This window comes from Cadophora gregata, assembly GCF_030347475.1.
Source record: "Cadophora gregata isolate MNR1 chromosome Unknown scaffold_5, whole genome shotgun sequence".
Classification (NCBI taxonomy): Eukaryota; Fungi; Ascomycota; class Leotiomycetes; order Helotiales; family Ploettnerulaceae; genus Cadophora; species Cadophora gregata.
In genome coordinates, this window is record NW_026695928.1 from 2226601 (window position 1) to 2250956 (window position 24356).

Below are 24356 nucleotides of genomic sequence, written 5' to 3' on the forward strand. Positions count from 1 at the left end.
TTTGTAGAGAATTCCGCATGGCTGAAGGGGCTAGTAATAGTCTGAAAAGCTATATTATGAGGGGTGGATTTGGTTAAGCGAATTCGCAATGTCAACAATGTTTGTCTTACGTCCTCGACGTCGTACCTTCTTGAACCACTGTATATAGATAAGTCTGAAAATATTTGGCAAGTCATAAAATCAGACCAATATTTCTAGAGGTGTGTCTTCATGTGGTGCACTGCGGAAGTTAGAATATCTTAGAGTGGATGAGGAATAAACATGATACGATGCCTCGCCCACGAAGTAATAAGCTTTTAATACTGTACCGACAAGGATGGCATAGCTGTGTAGTAAGTCACGACCTATACTCATACAGATCTATTGATCTCTATCGCAAGATTTGATGACAAGAGCGCATTCCTTTGTCTCGTATTTCGTGACAGCACCACGTGGATGAAGGTTTTCCTATCAGATCCTTGATGCTGACAACATGACAGATGCTGCTTTAAATCATCTAGCTTTTCAATGACATTGAGACTTCAGGCGATAACTTTAGACTCGAGTACCTCTGTCTATTAGTAGCGCTTGAAAGTGAACTCCTTTCCAATTGTCAGGGGTCGTGCGACTCTAAGTAGATTTCAACAACATCATTCACCACATTCGTGTGTTTCGCGCCATCAGATCCTGTGAATATCTCATCCACGTTCATCTGTCACAGAACACGACTTCCATCCATAACTCCTCACTACCGTTTCCAAGTCGAAAACATCTGCATCTGCATCGAATTTGCTCATCACAAGCTTGGTTAAACTCCACGGTCAGGATTCCTCTCCTCACCTTCAGCATCTCTCAACTACTTCACGCTGATTTGATTCTTCCACTGCCTTCACCAGACTCAGGAGTCTCGATCTCGGTCTCTACCTCAATACGCTGTACCTGTTTCCAGAGGAGGCGACTGAAACCCTCGTCTTCTGAACGCTTTCATACCTCGCAAGGCCCAATCTCTAAGGATTCCAAGAGTGAACTCAGCGACTTTCACGAACCCTGCTGAAACAGCCTCTGTGGTGACCATGGCTTCTCCATCGACCCGAGCAAGTCTTAAGGCAGTCAAGAGGAGGGCGCCATTGGATAGAAGTAAGCACGCCATTGCTTCATCGCCTGTTCCATCTGATAGCTAACATTCAATAGAGCCTCCCTCTCGGAGATTGTCCACATCAGAGTCGGTCCAGAGCTGAAGGACTTTGGAGTACACAAGGACCTCATCTACCACTACTCTCCGTACTTCAAAGCTGTATTCAATTCAGGATTTGAAGAGACCAAGACAGGTGTCATGAACCTTGCAGAGACCGGTGTCAAGCCATTCGAGTTGTTCGTGAGCTGGCTCTATACCCAGTCTGTGTGGAACAACAGTGATCACGAGGAGACCTGGCCAGATATTGATGATCTTGTGAAGCTATACATCCTTGCCGACATGGCTCAAGTTCCATCGCTCATGAACCAGACTCTGGATGCAATGCAAGATATTAGCGACCTGAAGACAGATTTCCCTTCGGTCGGTGTATTGGCGTTCATTTGGAACTATACACTGGACACAAGTCAACTGCGTCGTCTCGTTATCGACTGGATTGTTTGGAATGTGGATGAATTCTCGATTTATGCGGACTGGGTCAGTGAACTTCCGAACAACTGCATTCTCGAAGTCCTCAAAGCCGCAGGGAAAATCACGAAGCGGTACAGGCAAACAGATGAAGGCTATAATGCCAATCCATTACTGACAATGACCAACTACCATGTTCCTGAGAACGCAGGGAAAGACTCGTCATAGTACAGAGCCGGTAAGCTAAGCAGGCTGCGAAACCTCTCAAATGGAAAAAAGGCCGATATCATGCTTACAGGAATGCGTCTTACCCTTCGGTAAATGGCTGAAACTGTTAGATGCCAATGCGTTTGTGTCGTTCTGCGGTGCAACAGGAGGCATTGGATCTGGCACTGAAGCTGGCATGCGTCTAAGATATGGGAAAGTGAGATTGAGAAGATTGCAAGCCAATCGATCTGCGGATCACCATGCCATACAAATTACGAGCATGTGCGAATTGAGATTTCCCTTGGAAGGACTAGCAGGCTAGGGCTACAATGGAGAATTCTCATCAGTCTAACAATGCGTGCCAGGATTGGTGTTTAAAAGAAAGTCTATGCTGATTAACCCCCCGTGACTGAAAGCCGTGAAGTTGCCCAAAATTTGCTAAAACACTGTACCAACTACGAATCAAAAAGACATTGAAGAAATTCGTGATGAGAAGGGAGGGGTATCATTGATTAACAATTATAATAAGCATATCAACCACACTGAACGCACCGCGTAGTCTCATCCTAGCCACTTCAAGCTCTCAAACATCATGGGAACTCAATTTGCATTCGTCGTCCTCTTCCAAATCATCCCTGCGGCAAGTAAGGCACAAGCCGTCGCCCCCAACGCAATATATACACCCGTCCTATCCGGAGCCTCCTCCTCGCTCTTCGGAAACGCTGAACTAGGATTCGTAGCCGCTTCCGCCAGCGTAATGAAAAGCTCACTGATACTGTTCCACGTAACGCTCACATGTAGCGGCGCACTCATATTCAGCGTCGATGTATACTCATCCGGCTGAGTCTCCGAGCGCTGGGTTGTCTTGTCCTGATCTGCTTTCAGTGCTGTGTAGATAGCCGGTAGGTCATCCAGCTGCGGATATTTTGCTCTCAAAGAAACAATGTGCGAGAATGAGTCGGGGTCGGATGAGTCGTATGTGTAACAGATCAAGTCACATGCGTCGAGCTTAGCTTGATTTTCTAGGATGGCGGGCTCGAGTTCTCCAAGCTCTTCGAGGATCAAGTAGCATTGCTTGCCGCCTTGGAGCTCGACACTATTGACTGCTGTGCGAGGCTTGATGGTGGGTCGGTAGAGGGAGTCGAAGGGTCTGTTGAGGAAGGCATCTAGGAGGGACGATTTGCCTGATGAGGGGGCACCGACTACGTAGCAGAGGACGACATTTCTCTCGACCCGACCTGTTCGCCGTCTTCGCTTGCGAGATTTGGTAATTTTGAGGGCGGACGTTGTGGAAAGGCGAGGACCTCCTGTTGGCTCGAAGCCAAGATATGCCAGGTAGGAGAGCGTGGTGCTTGGTGAAACAAATGTTGTCATGGACCACTGGGCAAGCCAGCCTTGGAGAGTGATATGACCTGCTTCGTTCCGTACAGTGGAAGATGGAAACGAGGTTTCCAGCCAAAAAGAGGGCAAACCGGGAGTTGGCGCAAATAGAGCATCGAGCTCCGAATTGTTCAACCCGCCATCGTTGTCCTTGTCGAATAGTAAGAACAGATCCACGAAAAATCGATAACCAGCCGGGCTTAGTTCTGCAGAGGAATACTCTGGAATCTCAAATTTTGGATGCAAAAAGCTGTCCTTCAAACTCAGGCTGTCCGTATATTGGAACTTCCGCAATATGATCCATATGGTCTCATGTCTCCCTTTCTCTGCAAATATCTTGTTGAGCTGGATAAACCCCTTTTGTTCAATTCCTCTATCAACATCAGAGCCCGGTGATGATTTACTGATAGATAGTTTGATATTATCTAGATCCTCGGCCGACAATGGCTTCTCGAAACATTTGGCTTGGAAGTCATTCATCTCCTGGTCGTTCAAGTATCCATCTTGGTCCTTATCGCAAAGGTAAAATATCCTCTTCAGAGCAGCTACTGCTGCTGGCTTCAGGTTCCCTTCCTTGGAATCGAATAGCGGTGCAATGGGATGCGTGACAGCTTTCTGGCATAGGAAGAAGACTTCGTTCACGTTGTGATGTTCCCTTGCGCTCGTCCGTATACAGGAGTCAATCTCCTTGAACTCTGCCATCACTGGGAGCATCTCATCTTCTACAACCTGCGCCGTGCTCCCATTCGTTGTCAGATCAGACTTGTTGGCACATAACACAACCGGTACATTGACTCCAAGGGAGCGAAAGTACGGCATCCAGAACAATGCCACCCGCTCATAGCTGTAGTGATCGGAGTATACCAGCAAAATAACATTCGACTTCCGGATCTCCTTTCGCAGAGTATTTCGTTCTTGGGGAAGGGCAGAGGTATCGACAATCGTAGTGGTGACGTTCTCGGGGGTTCCAATGCTGGGAGGTATAGTGATTTGAGGGAGGACAGACTGGATCTTGTTGGTGACGAAGACATCTTTGACCAGCGATGTGATGAGGCTACTCTTGCCAACGCTGTCATCGCCAACACAGACAATCCGGACTGTTGCCATCAGACGTCAGCTTGACATGCAAGGCATCTCTGAGGGGAAGGGATCGAACCTGCAGACATTATCGTGTTTCAGCCTTGTGAGCCGCGGCTACTTTATTGCTTCTCCATGCTTCGGATGGCGGGAGCCAGCTGTCGATAGATCCTCTGCGTGATGGTTCCCAAGCTGAATTGAAAGACAGCTCACACGGCGCTTACCTGGATTTGAAGCTTTGGGCCGCGGTTGATAGTTGATGATTCAGTGATCGTCCAAGTGTTCTGATAGGCACAAATGCACAACGTGGGAAATGGCCCAAACTGGCGCCAGAGCTTTCGGGATCCGGGCCTGAAATGCTCCGCTGTCAAGTCAAGACCACTCACTGGCCCAGCGGCGCTGCAGGCACCATCTAGCCACTCTAGGCTCTCCACTCGCCTCCACATTGGGGCAAGGCAAGACATCCATCCTTCAACGGTGCAGTTGCTCTCGACTTCCTCCGTCATTCTACCTCACTTCGCTCCCTTCCTCTACTCTCTTGCAGACTTCAGTTCTCAAATATTACGCATTTCTCCGGTTTCATATTTGCACAACCCCAGCACATATTACGGCTATATCCACTATTGTCTTATAGACAGCGTTCTCCATACTCTGTACCAACAAGCTTGCCCCGCACCACGCCAGTACCTTGCAGACGTCTCACTCAACACAGCATTGTTCTGGATATCTTCGATACAATTTAGAGCATTTTGCTTTTACTGAATTGCACAGTTATAGCTGGTCTGCGCTTGGCGGACGCTCAAAAACGCCATGTTGTAAGTGCCATGATACACCTGCCTTGCTGCTGTGCCTCCACTAATCAACCAGTGTACTCCCACCCCCACCCAGATATCCCTCAATCAATGCGTACAACGCAGCTGTTGCCAATGGAACTGCTCCAGCTCTTATTGAGACTAATAACATCCTGTCACACCCTACGGGACCCGAGTACCAGCTGGTTGTGGGTGAAGGTAGTGCCCGGCGCATTGAGTGTTGAGAGCCAAGCTAATAAAGACGACACAGGAACATACGTTCTAAAAGAAGATCTACACCTTGCGACACCGCCTCCGCATCCCTCAGAAGCCCCAATTATCAATCCGAATCCCCTTGCGACAACACCCCAACCTGCGACGGCTGGAACCAAGATATCTCTGCTTTCGTTCAGCTCCCGAAGTTCAGCTCCGCTTCTCTACAAGGTCGATACGAACAGAAGCACAAGGTCTGGGGGTTTATCTGGTAGCATCCAAGAGCATCCTGCCGAGGACCGAGTTTCTGGAGATAATGTTCCTGGTAGCAGTGATGGAGGCGGAACATCTGTCACTGGGAGTGCCAGGGCAACTCTCTCCATTGGTTCTGCTCCAGCATTCGGCGAAGGCAACTCCATGTTATCCGCAACAAGCAAAGATGCCGGAAAACGAAGGAAGCCCAAGAACAATATCGCCAAGAGTAACTCGTCGTTCATCTCAAGGTGCATTGTCAACGAGAATATGGGCAAGAGGGTACAGGAGAGGCCGGCGGATGGATACTTCGCTTTTGCCAATATCAATCGAGCTTTCCAATGGCTTGACTTGTCCTCACCTCAAAAGGTACATGTGACAAATTTCAGGATGCGGCCTGCACTAACTCGCCGAACAGGCTGATCATTTAACCAAGATTTTGTTCACCAAGGGTCATTGTCTCTGTCATGATATCAACCAAGTTACCAAAGCTCCAAACCATATGGATATCATAATGGGATTTTCAACAGGCGAAATTATCTGGTTCGAGCCAATTTCTCAGAAATACACACGCTTGAACAAGAATGTATGCTATTTAACGAAACCTTATTTTTCATTATGCTAATCCGACCTCAGGGGATCATTAATGCCACTCCTGTCTCGGAAATCCGTTGGATTCCTGGATCTGAAAACCTATTTCTTGCGGCACATATGGACGGCTCTCTAGTCGTGTATGACAAGGAAAAGGAGGATCTGGCTTTCCTACCAGAAGAGAATGGTACTACGACAAATGGTAATGCTGACCAGACTAATGGGCACGCCGAAACCGCCAAGCTCCACGTGGACAAGTCTGTACATTCTAAGAACCAGAAGTTCAACCCTGTATCATTCTGGAAGTTGTCCAACCAACGCATAAATGCTTTTGCATTTTCGCCTGATAACAGGCACTTGGCAGTAGTTTCAGAGGATGGAACTTTACGGATCATAGATTATCTCAAGGAGCAGTAAGTCTTCGATTTGCAAGGCTTCACTTCTCGCTGACATCCCTCTACAGGCTTCTTGACCTTTATGCCAGTTACTATGGTGGCTTTCTCTGCGTCTGCTGGTCTCCAGATGGCAAATATGTCCTCACTGGAGGCCAAGACGATCTCGTATCCATCTGGTCAGTTGCTGAGTCTACCATCGTTGCTCGTTGCCAAGGTCATCAATCTTGGGTCACCGCTGTTTGCTTTGATCCATGGCGATGTGATGACCGAAATTACCGATTTGGTAGCGTTGGCGAGGACTGCCGGCTCTTGCTATGGGACTTCAGCGTAGGAATGTTGCACCGTCCAAAGGCTGTTTCTGTTCGACAGAGAGGAAGCATTTCCTCTCGCTTTGCGAATCCGCTACAGCGAGCCGAAACCCAAAACACAGGAACTAGTAGGCTACGATCAAACTCCAGTCTCTCGGCATCGGATGAAGATGAGCATCTGATTGAACATCCCGTGGAGCCAAGGTCAAACACGGCAATGCTTCCACCAGTCATGGTATGTGCTAGAAGTAGTACAAGCTGCTGTTATTGCTAACAATTTCAATAGTCTAAGGTTGTTGATCCAGATCCACTTTGCTGGTTGGAGTTCACCGAAAGTTCAATTCTCACAAGCTGCAAAAGCGGTAAGTTCTCTGATACTATTGATGCTCAACTGCCATTGACGTGCTACTTTAGGCCACATTCGCACTTGGGACCGGCCTCGGGACGTTGCCAACCAAAGTGAAATCACGTTATCATCTACTTAGGCAGTTTATTTCTGCCCCAAAGAAATCTCTTGCATACTTAGCGCGATACAAAATAATTTATGGAGTTGAATTGTTTAATTTTACATACCTCAAAGCTTGATACAACGAGCTCGTTGCTAATTTCATTCTCGATTTTTTTTTCTTTTGCTGCCTGTGAAGCTTAATATCGCGCCGTGTGAGAGAGGGTTGACCGAAGAGCAGTATACTTTAACGAACGCCCATACTATTCAAGGCAGCCTTCCAGCGAAAGCTTGAGTTGTTTCCAAGTTTCTCTTGTCTGTCAGTCGTCAAATCAGATGTCATACCGGTTATACGGGAAACCTCCAGATGTCCCAGGAGGGCGGGGCGACAACTGTCGGACCACTTCCCCCGCCGGATAAATTGGACAGTGTCCTATCACTGCTCTTTGCTTACGGATGCGAGAGACAGGGTAAATATATAAACACTCATATTTGTACAAAGTTGGAGTCACTGCTTAAAAGGAGCTCTTACCATTTAAGTGCAGCATCCTCTTAATCGACATGTTTGTTAAGGTGACGATGGGCATCATTCCATCCAATTCAGATTTTTCACTCACCGAAGCCCAGAAGTCTCAATTTCTTGAGCACGGCTTCGTCAAGATCCCACAATGTTTTACGCGAGACCAAGCAGCCGAGTTCACTTCTACATTGTGGACTCGGCTTGGTATGGATCCAAATGATAAGGAAACTTGGACAGCTGAGAGGACAAATATGCCATGGCATCGCCATATTCCTGTGTCGGAGTTTGCACCTAAAGCTTGGGCTGCTATGTGTGAACTTCTTGGTGGCGAGGAGAGGATTTCGGACAGTCCTGAATTTAGGGGGTGGAGTGATGGGTTCATTGTTAATCTTGGAAAGGATGAGTACAGCTCTGATGATGATTTGGATTTGAGATGTAAGTGTGTCAAAAATATAATTCCTTCTTCTGTTATCTGGAGGTACGATTGTTCTGAAATCGGAATGTGGCTATTGGGTCATTAATTGATGATGATAGCGCTGGATGGCTGGCATAACGATGGAGATTTCTTCGTCCACTTCCTCGATAGTCCTGAGCAAGCTCTGCTTGTCATTCCGCTCTGGAGCGATATTGAATCCAAAGGAGGTGGGACAGCTATATGTGGCGAAGGAATCAAGCACATCGCCAAACACCTGGTGAATTGCCGCCCTCTCGAGCGTCTCTTCTCATTGTCTAACATGATATTAGTATGATCATCCCGAGGGCACTAATCCTTGGATGCGATCCACTCTCGATCCTACCCACAGCACTTACGAAGGTCGTGAATACTGTAAGCTGTTCTTTTCATAACCAGGTCCCAAAGCTGTTTCAGTCACCTTGATTTCGCCATCGTGGATCCGGAACTGAGAAGTTTCTAATGTCAATCTCTACAGGGCAATCCCTCGCCTGGGACAAATCCAAGATTCCCGACTCTGCTTTCCAAGAAGCTACCGGCGAGATCGGAGACGTCTACCTCCTTCATCCTCTGATGCTACATTCCGTGTCAAGAAACTTACTTCGCATACCGAGAGTCATCACCAATCCACCTGTCTCGCTTAAAGAGCCGTTTTGTTTTGACAGAGAAGATGAGAGCCGGTATAGTCTTGTGGAAAAGAAGACTTTGAGAGATCTGGGGATGGAGGGTGGTTTGAAGGGATGGAAGATCACGAGCGAGAGAAAGCCGTGGGTTTCGGAGAGGATTAGAAAGGTAGAGGAGATGAAGAGGCTGGAGTTGGAAAGGCTTGGTGGTATGAGTAAGTAGTGAGATGGATCACCTTACCGAAATCATTCTCGAACTTTGTATTCCTATTCTGACAATCTCTTACATTATAAATCTGCTGTGCATTCCCTTTAGCATTAAATATTTTACATTCTTCGTCGAACCTTCTTCGATATTCTTCACGTCGGTGATTTTCTTTTCCCAATTCCCAATCTCTACAATCTCATTCTCCTCCCAGGTCGAGGAGCACGAACTGGAAGTCCCAGCTCTCTTTCCTCCCTCGCCTCAATTTCCCAAGCACTCCACTCCCTCTCAACCTCCCTACCCCCACCCTCCTCACCAGATCCTCTCATAATACTGCCAAACCACTTTATGCACTCCTCCACAGCATCCACCAGCTCAAATCCCCAATCCACAACGCGATCCAAGATCCACCTTCAATCCAGCAGTTCTTGTACCAACTCATCAAGCCAAAGATGAAAATACCTCTCCCCATCAACGTTCAAGATAGCCCCAAGATGCAAAAACACCCAGGCCACAAGTACACACACCACCGGCCCAATATCCCACCAACTCCACTCTCCAAATACAAACACGAAATGATTCTTCCATGTCGGCGCAATTGAGTACGCAGACGCGAAGCTGTGGAAAGCGTAACTCAAGCGCGAGAAAAATATCACTACGACGAAGAGAGGAACTATAATGTCGTTCCAGTAGATGAACCAGGTCGTCGCGCGGGCGAGGTGGGCTTCGTCTTCGAGTCGGTCGTGTTCCTCTTGCTGTCTTTGTTGTTCGTAATATTGTCTTCGTCTTTGATGGAACAAAATCTCCTCTTCCGTCATCTCGGTTCCATCATGTTCGTCATGTTCATTTTCCTCTGCCTCTACCGTTTCATTTTCTGTAGCTGGTGCGGCCATGTGATTCCACCAGCCTACTCTATGCGTTATCCAGGCGCAGATTACGAACCATATCGCTGTGACACATAGTCTGTTTAGGGTTCTGTGTTCTAGGCTTGGTTCGGTACTGTAGCTGGGGAATATTTCAATGTTTCCGAAGGGAAGGCCTATGGCATTTGAGAATATTGCCCGAAGAAGTGGTGCTCCTTGGCTGGACATTTTGTCGCGTTGTTGTTGTTTGTTGACTGTATTTGAATTTATATGGTACTTGAGATGTTTTTATATCTTTCGAGGCTTTTGAGGAGGATCTGAAGTACTGTTGTATTGTTGGTGGTCTGGTATGACTGAAATTTGTGTGGAAGGTGAAGAAGTTGGAGCGAAGTGAAAGTTTGAAAAATGCTTTCCCAGCGGATAGGCCGTGTTAATATAACACTCGAATTGCAATTTGGACTGCCATTTCTATTTTGACCGGCTCTTGGTACGGTTTGGTGCCATCATTCTCACGATTTCCTTTTCGGATATCACTAAGTGCTTAGCGTAGGGAGTAGGACTACCTCTCTTGGTACATGATACTTAGCGTCTACTTGTATCTATGGTTAGGAGCTACGCTAGAACTTTCTGACTGTTAAAATCAAGCTAAATAGTCCTTTCCGCAACTAATACATGCTAAGTCTAGGATTCCCCGACGGCAGTCTTGGTTCACTAAGTCCACTGGACGCGAGATATCATCCGCAATGTTCACAGGCAGAATTATACATCTGTCTGGCGACAAAATCTCTTCTCATTACTCTTAGTGGAAAACTCATGCGACTATTATTCCTTGACTCCAGTCATGCAGAATCCCAGGGACCAGATTCGAATCGGATGAGGAGTGTACAAACGCTACTCCACTAGCATCAGGCTCCGGTAGCTTCCCAGAAGTTCTTGTTCTACGATCGAAGCCCCCATAAAGACCGGTAAGCTAGCTATAATGACTGATGTGGCGCAATCTTAGACATGCAACAAAATAATGAGACTGTTGTACATGTGGGTTGTGCCTACTGTTGTGGACTCGAGCTAGCACAGCCATGCTGTGCTCGGCAGCATCTCTTAGGGAGGAACGTCTCGATGGGCCTCCGTGTCATAATAGGTGGATGGTACATTACTCAGAGGCCAGGTCACGGTCTTTAGAATGGTAGATTCATGGGTATACTGTAAATTAAATTCTCAACTGATTATTACTCCAGTGTTGGAGGAATTTCCATAACCCCCCTTCCGAAAAACTCGCTAATGGTCCCAAATTTATCGTTGCTCCGCGCCAATGCATCCAGGAACATATCATGTTTATCAGCACTCTCATCTTGAGCTTTCCTGATCGCACGAATGGTATCGTTATCCTTCCTACAGTTCGGACAGCTGCCTTCCACATTCCCATCTTCCCCAATCTCCATGTTGAGACATGTTTGGTGAAAACTATGCTTGCATAGGAAGTGAACTGCTGGTAACGAGAGCTGGGACCCGCAGAACGAGCAACGTGTGTTGTTGAAAGTTTGGGGCTTCGTGGATAGTTCGGTGATTTCCTGGCGCTTGTCGACAGTCTCGGTGCGGTATGAAGTGATAAGTCGACGATTTGAAGCAATTTCTTTCCTTTCGCGTTCGATTGTCTGCTGTAAATATGTCTTCACCATGCCCATCGTTGCCACGGCGTTTGTACTGAGGGTCTGAATGACTTGTAAAGGTGCCATCAGCCCGTCTTCGTCAATCTTCTTCAGAACAGCACCAAGCTCATCTCCGGCCTCTTCCAGTATTCGAGGGTCGGAAGTGAAATATGCTAGAGCAGCAGGGTATAATTGCGGCTCTTCTGGTCCGTACTTATTCAAAGCTTTGATGGCGCCTTGTGTGTCCTTTGCAGATGTATAGGATCGGAAAATATCGAATCGAAGGCCGGCTTGCTCGCGGACGAGGGTTGTTCCATCTCGGAAGTTGGAGAGATGAGACAGTAGAAGAACGTTGGAGGTATCGATAGGAATATCCTTGCCAGATATGAGCTTCTTGGCCTTAGCCTCCCATTCCTCCCTGTTGGCACCTTTCTTTTCGTTCGATTTGTGGAGATACATCTCGAATAAAGTGGTGTAGAGATCAATCTGGTCTCGTTTTTTCAAATCTTTCTCCTCCAGGCAAGCTTCGAGGAAAAAGATGAACTCGTCTGGATGATCAACGAAGGAAGAAAATGCTGTACGAGGCTGAGGGGGAGTGTATTTCAGAGCCAGTGCCTGCTCCGGGTTGTCAACTATTTGGTTGTCGCTGACCGTGGCTGCAATGTTGCCTTGGGTGAGAGGAGAAGCAACAGCTGAAGTGTTCATATAGGGTAGTGGTAATAGGTCTCTCAAATTTTGGACTGCCGTAACAGCCCCAGCTGCATAACCTTGCTGTACAGCGACTGTCGCGGGCACGATAACATCCTTCTGTGTTTGATATCGCCCAGTGAAGTACTGGACAAAAAGTTCCGTGGTCTGTTTGGGACAATGCTCTAGGAGGACTCTCGCATACTTCATCATGTTCGGATATGCCTTTCTGCTAGTCAGAAAACTCACATTTAAGAAATCGCGGGGATACTCACTGCATCGGGCTCCAGTCGCCAAATGTATTGTAGAGCGTCCGGATAGAGTTTGGAGTCCTCTATCAGGATATCAACTACAAGCTCATGTTCACCATGCTTTGTTGCCAGGTACGCTGCCTGGTCGTAGTAACCACCCTGTCTACACATCGAAATGGCTGTATCTAGATCAAATTTGAGATCACCAGGTGACTTGATGAACTTTTCAAGCTTCCCAATATCTTTAAGCTTAGCATAGCAGTTCAGAAGTAAGGTGGTATGATCGGCCGTAGCTTTGTGATGCTCATGTAATTCCTCAAGGTACTCGATCAGATTATGAATTCGCTGTGTATCCAGAAACTATTACTCTTAGCATTGATCAGCGGAAATACTGAAAGTTCATACCTTTCGAATGACTTGTGATGGTTCAGTATTGTCAATGGCTTTGAGATATTGCTCCATGGCGCCATCGTAGTCCGCTTTCTGGTACAGAAAGTCACCGTACTTGCGGTATATCACATTTTGTTGTTGCGCATCCATCCCGGACTTTTGGGCTAAGGTTATGGAGTCCTTGAACAGATTCCTTTGATACAATATCTCAAGCCTCTGCTGTAATGGCTTTTCGTGATATCGCCAAATCTAGCTTGCGGATTAGCATACGTTCGGTGTACACACAGCAGAGAAGGTCTACCTTGCCATCCTGGGTGAGTGCAAACAAGTCTCCCCATATCTTGAATAAAGACTTGACTTGCGATACCAACGATTCCGAATGCGCAACAAAATGTAGTCCTGTCTCTAACAGAGTGAACGTCGAAGTGTTGAAGAGATCCTCGGCTTGTGCTCCACCAAAACGCCTTAGTCCATTCGATTTAGCAGCACTGATATTCGATGATGGCGGAGAGACAAGGGCAACATAATCCCCAAAAATGGTCACCAAGCTCTTCGGTCCGTCGAACGCATAGCATGGGCCTCGACCGTCAACACCATAGTAGTATATCGCATCACCCCGAACAACTACAATATCCCCAGTTCTTTTGTCGAGGGTCATACAACCCACTGCACAGCCCAACTCCTCCACGACTCTTGGAGCTTGTCCATGCCGTCCAGAAATGGCAAGTTTCAGAATCCGGGAAGTCGTCGATATGTAGAGGGTCGTAAGTCTATCCTCTTCTCGGAATTCAACTCCAGTGATCGGTTCTTCCGACTCGTGAACTGTCCGCTGCCTTGCGCCTCGATCGTGAACCAAATCTCCTCGTACGACAGTAACCGATCCATTGGCGAATCCGACCGCTAATTGCGAAAGATCATCGAGCGCTGTGAAGGCTGAGATCTGCAGATCATTGTTAGCAGATACTCTACCAGACATTGCGTCCACCTACTGGAAACGGTTTCCTCCCATTCTGGATGCTAAGTGTTGATTGACAAGTCGGGAGCCCAGTCTTTTTCACCGGCTTGTCTAACGCCCATACTTTCAACACAGGCTCGTTGGAAATATCTTCCTGTAGAGAATCAGACCAGGTTACCCCACAACATCGTATATACACACCGAGATTGTGACCAACAGAGACGTTCCCTCCACCTGCCTCATGTGCGTAATCGAGCCAGTATCATGCGCCTGGAACGTTCGCAAGATCTTGAAGGAAGAGGAGAGTATGCGAACAACACCATCATGGCTTCCAAGGAAGAGGCTCTCTGAACCGGAGCAGACGCAGCTGATCTCATTGTTGTCGAAGAAGGACCGGCTCTCATCGTCGGGTGGATTAACCTGGCTGACTTCGAAGAAATCGAATGTTTTCCACTGCAGAAGTATTAGCCTTTCTGCCAAACAACAATCGGATGTGTTCAAGACATGGGAAGCTCACCGAAGTTAAAGCCATGATAGCAAACCTGCGATATCATGGCAGCTTGTGGTTGAGTGAAGCAAAGGCAGTGGGGAGCTGGGCTGGAGCTATGTCGCGGCGTCATTTGGCGCCGATGCCTGCAGGAACATGGGGTGGCGGGAGCTGGTACAAATCGGCATAGCGTCAGTTCGCTTGGTGGCTCTCTATGGAGGCTTCACTTCACATCTCAACTTCCTTTCTCATTATCCGTTGAGACATCAGAGATCTGTGGTAGCTTTTATTCAATACAATTTGCTATCCTGTTTCTAGCAGGCGCTCTGTTGGGTTCAGTTGCAATGGTTTCCAAAATTGAGTCTAGAGAGGGTGCTCGACAGAAGTCCAAGCCAAGGCCAAAGAATCGCTTGTTTACTGTTACCGAAACACTATTTCAGTCGTACCTGCGCGTCGCTACAGTGGTCTATAGATCCAATTATCGCCAGTGCCTTTCTAACGAGGATATCTATGTCCCAGACAAATCCTACACAAGTTCGTTACATGTCCACACAAGTATCCGCATCTCTTTACCCCAGACTCCACACCTGCATCCAAGAAACCATGTGCCCAAAATGTCTCCCATCTCACCGGGAAACTCTTTAACTCCTCCAAATGCACAATCAAAACATGCCCAAATTCTGAGACGCCACTCGCATCCAACTCTACCAATCGTCAAATCACGCCCTCTCGTCACTTTCTCCTCGATATTCCTAAAACAAGCAAGAATCCCATATTATTCCCACTCCCAACCTGGATCTTCCACCCCTCAGCCAACAACATCTTTGCAACCGCCGGTCCCAGCTTACCTCCACCAGCGCTATGATTGCCTGCACCGGTGACAATCTTATAAGGCGGCACCTTAGCACTTCTCCCATCCGCCCTCTCCTCACCATGCTCGTGCCACCACATCGTGACCCGCTCACGACTGATGCGCGTCGCATCTTTGACATTCATACCATGCAGATCCACAACCAGCTTCGAGCTCTGGCTGGCTACTAATGCGTCTGCGGCTCGGCTGGCAGCTGCTTTGGCCTTCGTATCGTAAGTCCGCCCGACTTCTGAGTAATAAGCTGCTGCGCCGCCCATCAACGGATTGGATTTTGCTTTGCGGAATGCGTCAGCTGCTTTGGCGAATTCAACATTACGAGACTCCGAGTAACGAGCTGCTGCCTGAGATGAGCCGGCGAAGTCGTGAGGGCCGTCATGATAGACTGCATTGAACGATTTTGGCTTGGCTGCAGGCTCAGAATCGAGTTGTATTGGTGCATGTCGAATATCAAGCAAGATTGCATTTTCCTTGTTGACTGGTGTCGCGAGCGCTTTAGCGAGGTCGCGGGCTGATGGGGCATGGTTGGTGATGTGCAGCAGAATCTCTAAGTCGGCAATCGAAATTGAAGGGAAGTCTTGGTGGAGTCCATAGGCATCGATAGCGACAATGGGATCATCCTCGTAGATTCCCATCTCAGCATGGGCCTGAATGATAGCAGCAATAGTGCCACGAGCAGTCCCTCCATGTTTGTGGTATAAAGAAGTGACTTGCTGGTCAGGAATACCAGTCTTATCCGAGATGAATTCGATGTCTTGCTTGCCGGTATTCCACTTGCTTTCACTTGGTGACTCAACGGGACTTGGCGGCGTGGTCGGGTTGCTGACAATTTTGGCTGCTCGTTTCTTCTTGCCTTTGCCTTTCCGTCGGGGAGCTATATCACTCTCTGAGAATGCATCGACACCTCTGTGACGACTTCCACTTTCTTCAAGGAAGGCTTGAGTCATCAACTCGTCAATTGCGAGACCCGCATCGCCTTTGCACTTCTTCAAAGTCCAAGTTATATCGAAAGGCTTGAGAGCCGGGAATATCCCGATCAAAGCTTGCTCTTTACCTGCTTGGTCGAGCTTGTCAAGCTCACTCGAATAGGATCTGCTGGTGCTCTCCTCCCTCTCCCCCTCTTCCAGATCCAGCCCCTCCAAATCTAACGTACCAGGGTCCTGTGAAAGTGATGTGTCATCAGTTTGCGTCCTTGATTCTCGCTGACTGGCAGATTGACTCTCAACCTCGTCGCGCACGCTTCCATCGTCGAGTCCATGCTGTGGTCCACTAGCACCGCTCGGGTCGAATCCTGTACTCTCTTCTTCTGAGGCAGAGGATTTCAAAATGTCCAGAATATTTCGTGCGGCAGCAAGTTCGGTCGGCCTTTTGATGTCGTAGTCATAAAGAATGGCTAGGAGGGTGGAAGTTTCGATTGACTGAGAATACTCCTCCTAGAACATCTGTCAGTCGAAATCCGCACCATGAGATCTTCACACAGTCGTACGATCAATCGTGCTTGAAGCTCTTCCATCCCACCACGAATGCGCCAGTGTGCGTGTCGGAACAGCGACCAAATATTATCTTCAACTGGCGTCTCTGTAGATCCAACGCGGTGCAATGTTTTTCAACAATTTTTGGAATAGAGATTCGAGAGTGGCTGTCATTGTCAGATTCTTGTTTGAACTGGAATTGAGACCATCCGAAGACAGGTCGAGGTTTGGTGAAGTCATGCCGGAGCTCGGATTAAAGTCCTGCCGCGGAAGAATCGGAGGCTTCGACTTAGTGATGTGATGATCCATTGACTCACTAAAGAGCTGTATCATTAGCTGACGTCGCTGGCTGGCCCGTTGTCCCAATCATAATCAAAGTCAAGCTTTGATCCAAGGCTTGATCAAATATTGATAAGTCATGTTTTCAGCCTGCTCTTCAGCTATTCAGTCAGGATTGGTGGGTATTGCATTTCCAGGTTACCATAATCGCAAGCTGCGAATGCAAACTATGAAATTTCAAAAGGAATTAAGAACGTAGTAGAAATGACTTGATTCATTCATCTATCTAATGAAGTGCAAAAGCTAAAAGACCTGACCTTTCATAAAGAATTTCCCACGTTGATGCGCCCAAACGACCTTCCATGCAATTTGACTCGATCCACTACCTGAAATATGGTGGAAGGGTGAAAACATGATGGGGAAGAAAGCTCGTGAATACATGAAATGCCATGATGTTTGCGCCAATGAACTTAAAGTAAATTCATGGGCAAAAGAAAAAATCTTCGCTTTTCCGTTGTCGGTCCGCATATGCGCCTGTTTATAATGGCAACTTATGACAGATGGAAAGCACCCTGTCCTTCCTTGATTGCAGTTCCCATGCGTCGTCGCATGACATCGAGATCGGTATAGTCAGGAAGCTTGAGGTAATTGACACAGGTCATCACGCTAGGCAAGTAATCGTCTGACGAGTAAGGCGGCTCGCTTGGCTTGCAAACCACAGTGAACATGGGAGTCAAAGACTTGAAACCTAGAATTGGAATTAGTAAGTGGATTGTGGAGAACGAAACTGGGCGAGAAAATTACCGCCAATTGGTAGTTTTGGACTGCCAGTGGTAAACTGCAAGAAGTCTCGACGCTCCGGTAGCGTCAACTCGCTCATGGTTTGAAGCAAGTTCTTTACGCTCTTGCTGTCCATGTTGAAGCCATGATCAGCCTTAATGGAATCCATCAGAGCTAAAAACGTTAGTGTACGAAGCAAAAAGTCATGGGAATGGAAGGGCTTACTTTCGAGAGACCAATCTTCCTCGATACGACCAAAGAGCATAACGAGTTCGTCAGGAGTAAATGCACTCAGTGCTGAATATGGGAAAACCTGGGTGAAGCCCACTCGGAAGGCATCCACTTGTCTCTGCACACCAGTACCTAGGGTGAAGTCGATGACCTTGTCCAGATACAGCTGAACATTGTCGATATCAACGGGAGTTCGTGCACCATTAGGCACAAGCTCGATGGGATAGCCAGGGAGCGTGAAGTCAATACCTAAATCATCAATCTTCATGCCGTCAATCTCCAGTGCTTGTGCATTGGCCACCTTCTGAGCGGCGGTGAGGTTTGGATTTTCGTCAATAGCCTTCTTTGCAATCGCATATTTCTTGATCAATTTTAGCGACTTTGCTAATTGTGGGTCCACGGTCTTCACAGCTCCCAAAGATGGTGATACTGCTGTTGATTCGTCACCGATGCGGAAGAATGTTGGGTTGAAAGATACGTCGATGATTCTGGAATCAATCATTGATCTCGCGACAAATTTTCCAAGCATTTTGAAGAGGTGGAGGATGCGCTTGCCGTTCTCATTGGAGGCTTGTTCCTCGCTCATAGGGGCCGGGAATAGACCACGTACACCGAATGCATACTCATCAGTATCGTTGGCTTCAGTTTCACGCCAGAGCTTGAGCTTCTTCTTGGAGAACTCCTTCGAGACTGTTGAATAGAACTCTAGTGTTGGTCCTAGGCCAGTACCAACTTCCTCGAAGTATTCTACCTCTAGAATGCTTTGAGATGCACCATAAAGCTCCATGACCTTCAAGGCAGACTCCAAGATTTTGGACCGTGAGATTCGTACCTTTTGACGCTGTAGGCGACCGAGAAAAGGTCGCTCGTCCCGATGACGGTCACGTCGAGACTCATCCGCAGATTGGGCATTTTGCCATCTTGTCATGGACCGAGCATAGCCGAAGGATGTGGACTGCAAGAAGAGGTGTCGTGTCTCGAAGGGGAACAAAAATGGGTATAGACGAGCCAAATCTTCGCTCCAACTGGGGAGACAGTTGCTAGCAACTATAAGAGGCTCTTCCAGTTGTCTGTTGAGCTTAGCGGTGAGCTTTGTATTGACGAATTGCGACAGTGGTTCCGCATTGAGCTTCAAAGTATCCTTGTTCTCCGCCAACACATCGTCCAAGTTGGCATTCAGCGCATGCAGAATGTTGAGAAGACGAAGGATTGAGGATGTAGCTGGATGCTTGTCCAAGGAGGCTGGGATACCAGATGCCGTAGTCTCGGTGATCACCTCAGAAGCTTGAGTCAAAGAACTTGGCTCAGGTGGTGGCGGGCCAGGTACACGCTTGAACTTGATTGGGTGGATCGCTGACCATACACTGCGGCTGTTTTGATCATCAATCGTAGTTGATGTGCTGTGGACAGCTCGATAAATAGTGGTCTCGTTCGCAATTACCTTGTCGTCCAAGCTGAATTCAATGTGCCAGTCTTGGGGAATGGCTTGAATAGCAGCGGCGTAAGACATAGGCCGCGAAGAAGCACTTGGCGTTGTAAGAGCTGCCTGGGCTGCGGCGGCTTGAAGAGCTGAGGCAGTACGTGGATTGCTTCCAGGAATTTGTGACGGAGTTGCTGCAAAGAAGATAACGTTAGTAGCTTTTCGTTTGAATGGTTCAAGAAGTTTTGACGTATTCAATCAAAGAAAGATTGAGAGATTGACAGTGCGATGTACTTACCAACACGAGTGCCATCTTCCTTCCGTGCCGTAACTTTGCCACCTGCAGCAACCTCAAGATTCACTGCAGTAGGGTCCGCAGGAGATCCCTCTTCCATATCATCCTCGAGATCGCCTACAATTGCATCCAGAGCAGCGCTGTCTTCCATCTCCTCATCGTCAGTGAGCTGTCTCTCATCTGCACATTCCAAAGCACCAGCCAAACTATCCTCTTCTTGCATGGGAGGCTGTACTGGTGTCTCTGGTTGAGTTTGACGTCTGCTGGAGCGTCGAGCGGTCTTGTCCTGAGGAGTTGCCAAAGTGGAAGGTCCCCCAGGAACCGCAGCACCGGTTGAGCCGGTCTTGGATTTCGACTTTCGAGAACTGCGGGATGTGGCAGGGGGAGGTGCTGTTGGTGTAGCGGCAGTGGCTGATGCCAAACCACGCTCCACGAGCCGGCTTTGACCTGTCTGGGCATACGGGTTGGGCATTCCTGCGGCTGCCAAAGCAGCTAGTGCACTGCTGAGACCCTCTCTTCTCGATCCCCGAGGTCGTTCAGAAAGACTGATTCTAGGGCGAAGGTAATCGTCCAAAGCCTTGAAGGTTGCAATTGCATGAATCGAGACCATGATGTTGCGATATGGTCTTGGAATCTCGGAATCATCGTCTGCTACAAGCTTCAGACGGATTTGTTTGGCTAGCATCGAGGCAGCGCTACTTCTGTTCCCGTCAAATGTGTTCTGGTGGACGGTGACGACCTCGAAATGCTCTGAACGACTCAGAAGATCTTGCAATTTGTGGATTAGAATACTGAAAGGTGTAGCGGGTGAGTCAGCACTCGTAGTTTTTGGCTTCTTCGTAACAGTCCTTCCCATAAAGATCTCGAGGAAAGCTGAGCGAGCATCGTTACTCAAATTTTCGTCTGGGTTGCTAAAGACCTCAAGCAAGACGCGAACAACCTCCGAGTTCAGCAATTCAGCGCTCGTGACGCTCTCCAAGACGTCGCCATCGAAGTAGGACGCGAGGGTGCTGAAGAGCTTCATTCCATCGCCTGGTTTTCTTTGTAGATAATGTGCTTCAATGTCAGACGCCAAGCTTTGCAGACTAGTCAAGATCTTGGTCGCCTTCTTCTTCATGTTCTTACTGTTCTTTTCATTTTCGTGAACATCCAAAAATCTCTTGGCTCGCTGGACAATAAGTTGCTGCATTCCCCCAGCATCTGTTGGTAAGCGATGCTGTGGGCCATCAAGAGACATGGTAGAGCCACGAGAGCTCGGAGAGGGACTGATATCGTCTTGGATATCATCATTCTCGTTATCCTCGTCATTTTCGTTCTCGTCATCATTGTCCTCATCCGAAGAATCATCGTCATCGCCTGGTGCACCTCGTATGGGCTTTTCGGAGTTCTTTTCTGTGCCATTAGCTTCCACAGGCTCTGCTACCTCGATCGATGGAGAGTCCTCGGAGATAGCTTTCGCACTCTCCGTTGCAGTGGCAAGCTTTGCAATCTCAGCAATGACTCCCTCACGGTAGAATTGGTATCGATAAATGTCATCAAGACGAGCCAAAAGTAACTCTGCAGCTTGGAGAGCGTAGTTCACCAAGCTAGGGTGGTCTTGTTGAGATAGTATTGCAGCAAGGAATGAGGCATATGGTACGGATCGCAATGCCTCCATCAATATCTCCTTATCCAGGTTGGAGAGCATTTTGATCTGGGCAGTCAAGACCTTCTGCCGAACACTTAAGTTGACAGTGCTCGAGAAAGCATCGGTCAACGTGGGAAATATGATAATGGCGAACCGCTTGACTTCATTCTTACATCCTTCTAGAAGTTCGATACGCTTCTCATTGGAGGACTTCTTCCGGGAGCCCGAAGAGGAGTTAGTGGCCGCAGCCGAGGCAGCGTCCGCATCTAGGAGATCTTCGGAAGAGATCTCGATTTCTTTAGGCAATCCTGGAAGCAGTTCACAGATGACGTTGAGGGTTTCAATAACCTGGTCTCGCGGTCGGTGAATCAAGGCTTGCATGACGACCACACTATCTAGCTTCGAGGCCGCATCCTCTGTAGCATCTGGGGGTGAAACTCCGGTCAGGATTTGGTACAGGGTCTCAACAACATTCATCTTGAAGAGCTCAGCAGACAGTCTTGCACTGGCCTTTGCTGTGAATGCGAGAACTCGTAAGAATTGAGTGTGGATACTTGGTCCAATGAGATTCGTAGTGCCTGGCAGTAAGAGTCGGAGGATAGCCTTCAGAAGATCCGTACTGACAAGCTCTTCGAGCTTGCTAGGGTGGTATCTGAAGCTCTCAACAACTCGAGAAACACACAGAGAACCCTGCTCAACGACTTTCTGGTCGTTTGAACTCAAAACGTTCAACAGAATGGGCATCACATCCTTAATAACTGGGAAAGAATCCTCGGGAATGTTTCTACAGCAATTGGCAGCTGTAGTAACGGCAGTTCTTTGCGTACTTGTGGCGAAGAAGTCGAGATACGTCAAGCAAGCAGTCAGCCCCCCTTCGCGTACAATTGAGGCAGGGTATTCGACTGAGATCTTTTCAAGAGTCTGTTGAAATATGTTAACTCAATTTGAAATCAAGAGAGAAGTTTGATACTTACGCTAAGCGCCTGTTCTGCCAGATCGATAAAATGGATCTCAAGCAGCTTTGCACAAAGAACCGGGACAGCACCTCCATATACCACGTTGGCTGTGCTAGCAGGTAAAGCCTCCATCAGATTTGCGAGGCATCGGCAAGCAAGAAGCATCATTTCTGGATTCTCCTCTCCAAAGTCGGATGGCTGCATCAGCGAAACCAGCTCCTTGACAAAAGCATCGGGGGAGAAGTGTCCGGAGAGGTTGTCTTCGGTAGATACGAGGAGGATTTCAGAAAGGTCTTGGAGGGCAATCAATTGTAGCGATGGGTCGTCCTTTTGCTTCAAATTATTCAAGATGTCCCGTAATCTCGTAGACACCCCAGACATCATGCCACTCAAGGCTCTTAGTGTGCTCGACAGTCCGTGAGGAGGTCCTCCAGGCCCACCAAAGCCTCCGAAGGGATCATCATCATCGTCATCATCATCTCGGCCTTCGTAATGACGGGCCATCTCCTCGTCTTCATTATCATCGCTCACATCATCTTCACCAGGAAGGGGCCCCTTCTCATCCACACCAGTGTCTACAGTGTTGTCCCCATCTTTTGCAGAATTAATCGTCTTCTTCGATCGGCGCCCGCTGGGAGTGACGGTCGTATCTACTAGTTTATGTGTTAAATTTGTAGCGGAGCTTGATTTCACACGGTGTGACAAACCTTGACCACCCTTCTTGTTTCGTGCAGATTTCCGCTTCGAAGATGTCGTGGCCGCAGCTGGGGGTTCGTTTGAAGGACCAGCAGAATCACTATGAAATAATTAGCGCTTCACTCAACACCTTCCACTGATTGGTTCTTCCTTACCCAGGACTCGACATAACCGCAGCAGTCTTTCCCTTCTTCCGGCGAGATGGAGGAACTGCTGGAGGAGCAGGAGGAGCAGGCGGGGCTGTGTCTGTATCTACAACCTTCTGTCGCTTTGTTCGTCTCGCAGATGAGGGCTTTGCAAGTTCGGCTTCAGGTGCTGGGGATGTGTCGCGGGCGGGGGCCTTGCGCTTTCTTGTAGATGTTGGCGGAGGAAGTTGTCGAGTGGATGAAGCAGCTGAGGAAGCTCCGACAGAAGCAGCAGGTGATTCTGAAGAGCTGGCTGCTTGCCTGGCTGCCGCTCTTGTAATTCTGCTGTTGGGAGGCATGAGTATGTGTGTCTCAACTTGATGTGATGTAATATGGGGCGGGTAGGATGATGTGCTGTGCTGTGCAGTGCTTTGTTGTATGCAGACAGAGGTTGACGCAAATCGAAAGCAGCAAACGCAGGTTGTAGGAAGATATGGAGGGAGGGAGGATTGATCTTAAAAAGTAGAAGAGGGCAGTAGTGAACGGGCAGATGCAGACCTGGAAGTTCCTGAATTCGATACTGCTGCTGGAATAGAACTCATTCGTTGATCCATCGGCTCACGCCATTTGGCGGCAGCGGGGGAAGTGCAGTCGTCGAGGTTTATTGTGCAAGGGACAGTATGGCAGGGTTAGGAGTTGTGTCGTGTTCAGGAGGCGGTGGTGAAGGAGGGGGTGAGGTGTCGTGGGTGGGCGGGCGTGATGGAGGTGAAGTAGGTAGGTAAGGTAGATAGAAGAGATGAAATGGGAAGGCTGTGATGTGCTGGATTGGGGTTGGGTGTTCGTTCGAAAGCGCTGGGCGAGCCTATCAGCCAGTCTGTCGTGCCTTTCCCTTCAGGTTCCAGTGGAGATTCCTACCCGCTACCTTACCGCTACCGCTGCTCGCTTATAATATGTGGCGGCTCCCGTACCAAAAAACCCTTGGCGGTTGAATCAGGATGGCACGTTGCGACACTCGATCAATGACCTACACACAGGAAAGTCCTGCTGCTTCGTTCTTTAAGGACATAACATTGAGACTATCTACAGTCCAATTTGTAAAAATTTATTAAGTCAATTACCTGTGTACATTGCGGCTCTTCTCTTTCTTTTATCAGCCACGATATATTCTCGCTTCTCAGCACGCCATGAGCGGGAATGACGTGGGGTCCGGACTGTGACAGGGTTGTCACCCTCCAGCTTTCTCCGACTTCATCTCGAGCTTTGCACGGACTGGAAATCCCTTACAAGCCAC

At 48.2% G+C, this 24356-nt stretch overlaps 8 protein-coding genes across 10 annotated transcripts; 3 read left to right on the forward strand and 5 right to left on the reverse strand.

Moving 5' to 3' along the window:
• Window positions 1-1052: 1052 nt before the first annotated feature.
• Window positions 1053-1807, forward strand: ONS95_011515 (uncharacterized protein; the record flags this gene model as incomplete). Its single annotated transcript, XM_058505138.1, has 2 exons — window positions 1053-1116; window positions 1173-1807. The coding sequence occupies 2 exons, from the start codon at window positions 1053-1055 to the stop codon at window positions 1805-1807; spliced, it is 699 nt and encodes a 232-aa protein (XP_058359695.1).
• GEM1 (ERMES complex Ca(2+)-binding regulatory GTPase gem1) lies at window positions 1762-4610 on the reverse strand. Its single transcript, XM_058505139.1, has 2 exons — window positions 4323-4610; window positions 1762-4263 (listed from the first exon to the last, which is right to left on the reverse strand). The coding sequence occupies exons 1-2, from the start codon at window positions 4330-4332 to the stop codon at window positions 2387-2389; spliced, it is 1887 nt and encodes a 628-aa protein (XP_058359696.1). The 5' UTR covers window positions 4333-4610; the 3' UTR covers window positions 1762-2386.
• Window positions 4580-7639, forward strand: ONS95_011517 (uncharacterized protein). Its single transcript, XM_058505140.1, has 8 exons — window positions 4580-5058; window positions 5111-5253; window positions 5306-5868; window positions 5918-6085; window positions 6136-6503; window positions 6554-7028; window positions 7080-7155; window positions 7208-7639. Exons 1-8 carry the CDS (start codon window positions 5054-5056, stop codon window positions 7276-7278), a joined length of 1869 nt encoding a protein of 622 aa, XP_058359697.1. The 5' UTR covers window positions 4580-5053; the 3' UTR covers window positions 7279-7639.
• On the forward strand, window positions 7625-9171 carry ONS95_011518 (uncharacterized protein). The gene is made up of 4 exons (XM_058505141.1): window positions 7625-8193; window positions 8293-8450; window positions 8503-8584; window positions 8688-9171. Exons 1-4 carry the CDS (start codon window positions 7800-7802, stop codon window positions 9053-9055), a joined length of 1002 nt encoding a protein of 333 aa, XP_058359698.1. The 5' UTR covers window positions 7625-7799; the 3' UTR covers window positions 9056-9171.
• Window positions 9172-9450: 279 nt separating this feature from the next.
• ONS95_011519 (uncharacterized protein) lies at window positions 9451-10128 on the reverse strand (the record flags this gene model as incomplete). Its single annotated transcript, XM_058505142.1, has 1 exon — window positions 9451-10128. The coding sequence occupies one exon, from the start codon at window positions 10126-10128 to the stop codon at window positions 9451-9453; it is 678 nt and encodes a 225-aa protein (XP_058359699.1).
• Window positions 10129-10314: 186 nt separating this feature from the next.
• On the reverse strand, window positions 10315-14424 carry ONS95_011520 (uncharacterized protein). 2 transcript variants are annotated; one of them, XM_058505144.1, is made up of 7 exons: window positions 14347-14424; window positions 14031-14282; window positions 13864-13983; window positions 13176-13814; window positions 12890-13123; window positions 12509-12844; window positions 10315-12458 (listed from the first exon to the last, which is right to left on the reverse strand). In XM_058505144.1, exons 1-7 carry the CDS (start codon window positions 14359-14361, stop codon window positions 11127-11129), a joined length of 2928 nt encoding a protein of 975 aa, XP_058359701.1. In that variant the 5' UTR covers window positions 14362-14424; the 3' UTR covers window positions 10315-11126. The 2 variants fall into 2 exon arrangements, with proteins under 2 accessions (XP_058359701.1, XP_058359700.1); XM_058505143.1 differs by having other exon boundaries at window positions 10590-12458; window positions 13864-14282.
• A 624-nt stretch (window positions 14425-15048) lies between these two features.
• On the reverse strand, window positions 15049-16697 carry ONS95_011521 (uncharacterized protein; the record flags this gene model as incomplete). Its single annotated transcript, XM_058505145.1, has 2 exons — window positions 15049-16617; window positions 16671-16697. The coding sequence occupies 2 exons, from the start codon at window positions 16695-16697 to the stop codon at window positions 15049-15051; spliced, it is 1596 nt and encodes a 531-aa protein (XP_058359702.1).
• A 499-nt stretch (window positions 16698-17196) lies between these two features.
• Window positions 17197-23732, reverse strand: UFD4 (Ubiquitin fusion degradation protein 4). 2 transcript variants are annotated; one of them, XM_058505147.1, is made up of 7 exons: window positions 23624-23732; window positions 23096-23410; window positions 22952-23040; window positions 22263-22897; window positions 19665-22209; window positions 17941-19560; window positions 17197-17889 (listed from the first exon to the last, which is right to left on the reverse strand). In XM_058505147.1, exons 1-7 carry the CDS (start codon window positions 23677-23679, stop codon window positions 17696-17698), a joined length of 5454 nt encoding a protein of 1817 aa, XP_058359704.1. In that variant the 5' UTR covers window positions 23680-23732; the 3' UTR covers window positions 17197-17695. The 2 variants fall into 2 exon arrangements, with proteins under 2 accessions (XP_058359704.1, XP_058359703.1); XM_058505146.1 differs by having other exon boundaries at window positions 17197-17683; window positions 17740-17889; window positions 22263-23040.
• Window positions 23733-24356: the final 624 nt, after the last annotated feature.

Excerpts from the sequence above, each read along its gene's own strand:
- ONS95_011520 (XM_058505144.1), bottom strand. Across the intron at positions 13,815-13,863 it reads ATGGGAGGAAACCGTTTCCA|ATCTCAGCCTTCACAGCGCT; the intron begins GTAGGTGGACGC and ends AATGATCTGCAG. Across the intron at positions 12,459-12,508 it reads GGCGACTGGAGCCCGATGCA|GCATATCCGAACATGATGAA; the intron begins GTGAGTATCCCC and ends ACTAGCAGAAAG.
- ONS95_011518 (XM_058505141.1), top strand. The coding sequence starts at position 7,800 with ATGTTTGTTAAGGTGACGATGGGCATCATTCCATCCAATTCAGATTTT. Across the intron at positions 8,451-8,502 it reads AGCACATCGCCAAACACCTG|TATGATCATCCCGAGGGCAC; the intron begins GTGAATTGCCGC and ends ACATGATATTAG. Across the intron at positions 8,585-8,687 it reads TTACGAAGGTCGTGAATACT|GGCAATCCCTCGCCTGGGAC; the intron begins GTAAGCTGTTCT and ends CAATCTCTACAG.
- UFD4 (XM_058505146.1), bottom strand. The coding sequence starts at position 23,679 with ATGGATCAACGAATGAGTTCTATTCCAGCAGCAGTATCGAATTCAGGA. Across the intron at positions 23,041-23,095 it reads GCGGTTATGTCGAGTCCTGG|TGATTCTGCTGGTCCTTCAA; the intron begins GTAAGGAAGAAC and ends ATTATTTCATAG. Across the intron at positions 22,210-22,262 it reads TGGCAGAACAGGCGCTTAGC|ACTCTTGAAAAGATCTCAGT; the intron begins GTAAGTATCAAA and ends ATATTTCAACAG.
- ONS95_011517 (XM_058505140.1), top strand. Across the intron at positions 5,869-5,917 it reads ACTTGTCCTCACCTCAAAAG|GCTGATCATTTAACCAAGAT; the intron begins GTACATGTGACA and ends CTCGCCGAACAG. Across the intron at positions 7,156-7,207 it reads TCTCACAAGCTGCAAAAGCG|GCCACATTCGCACTTGGGAC; the intron begins GTAAGTTCTCTG and ends GTGCTACTTTAG.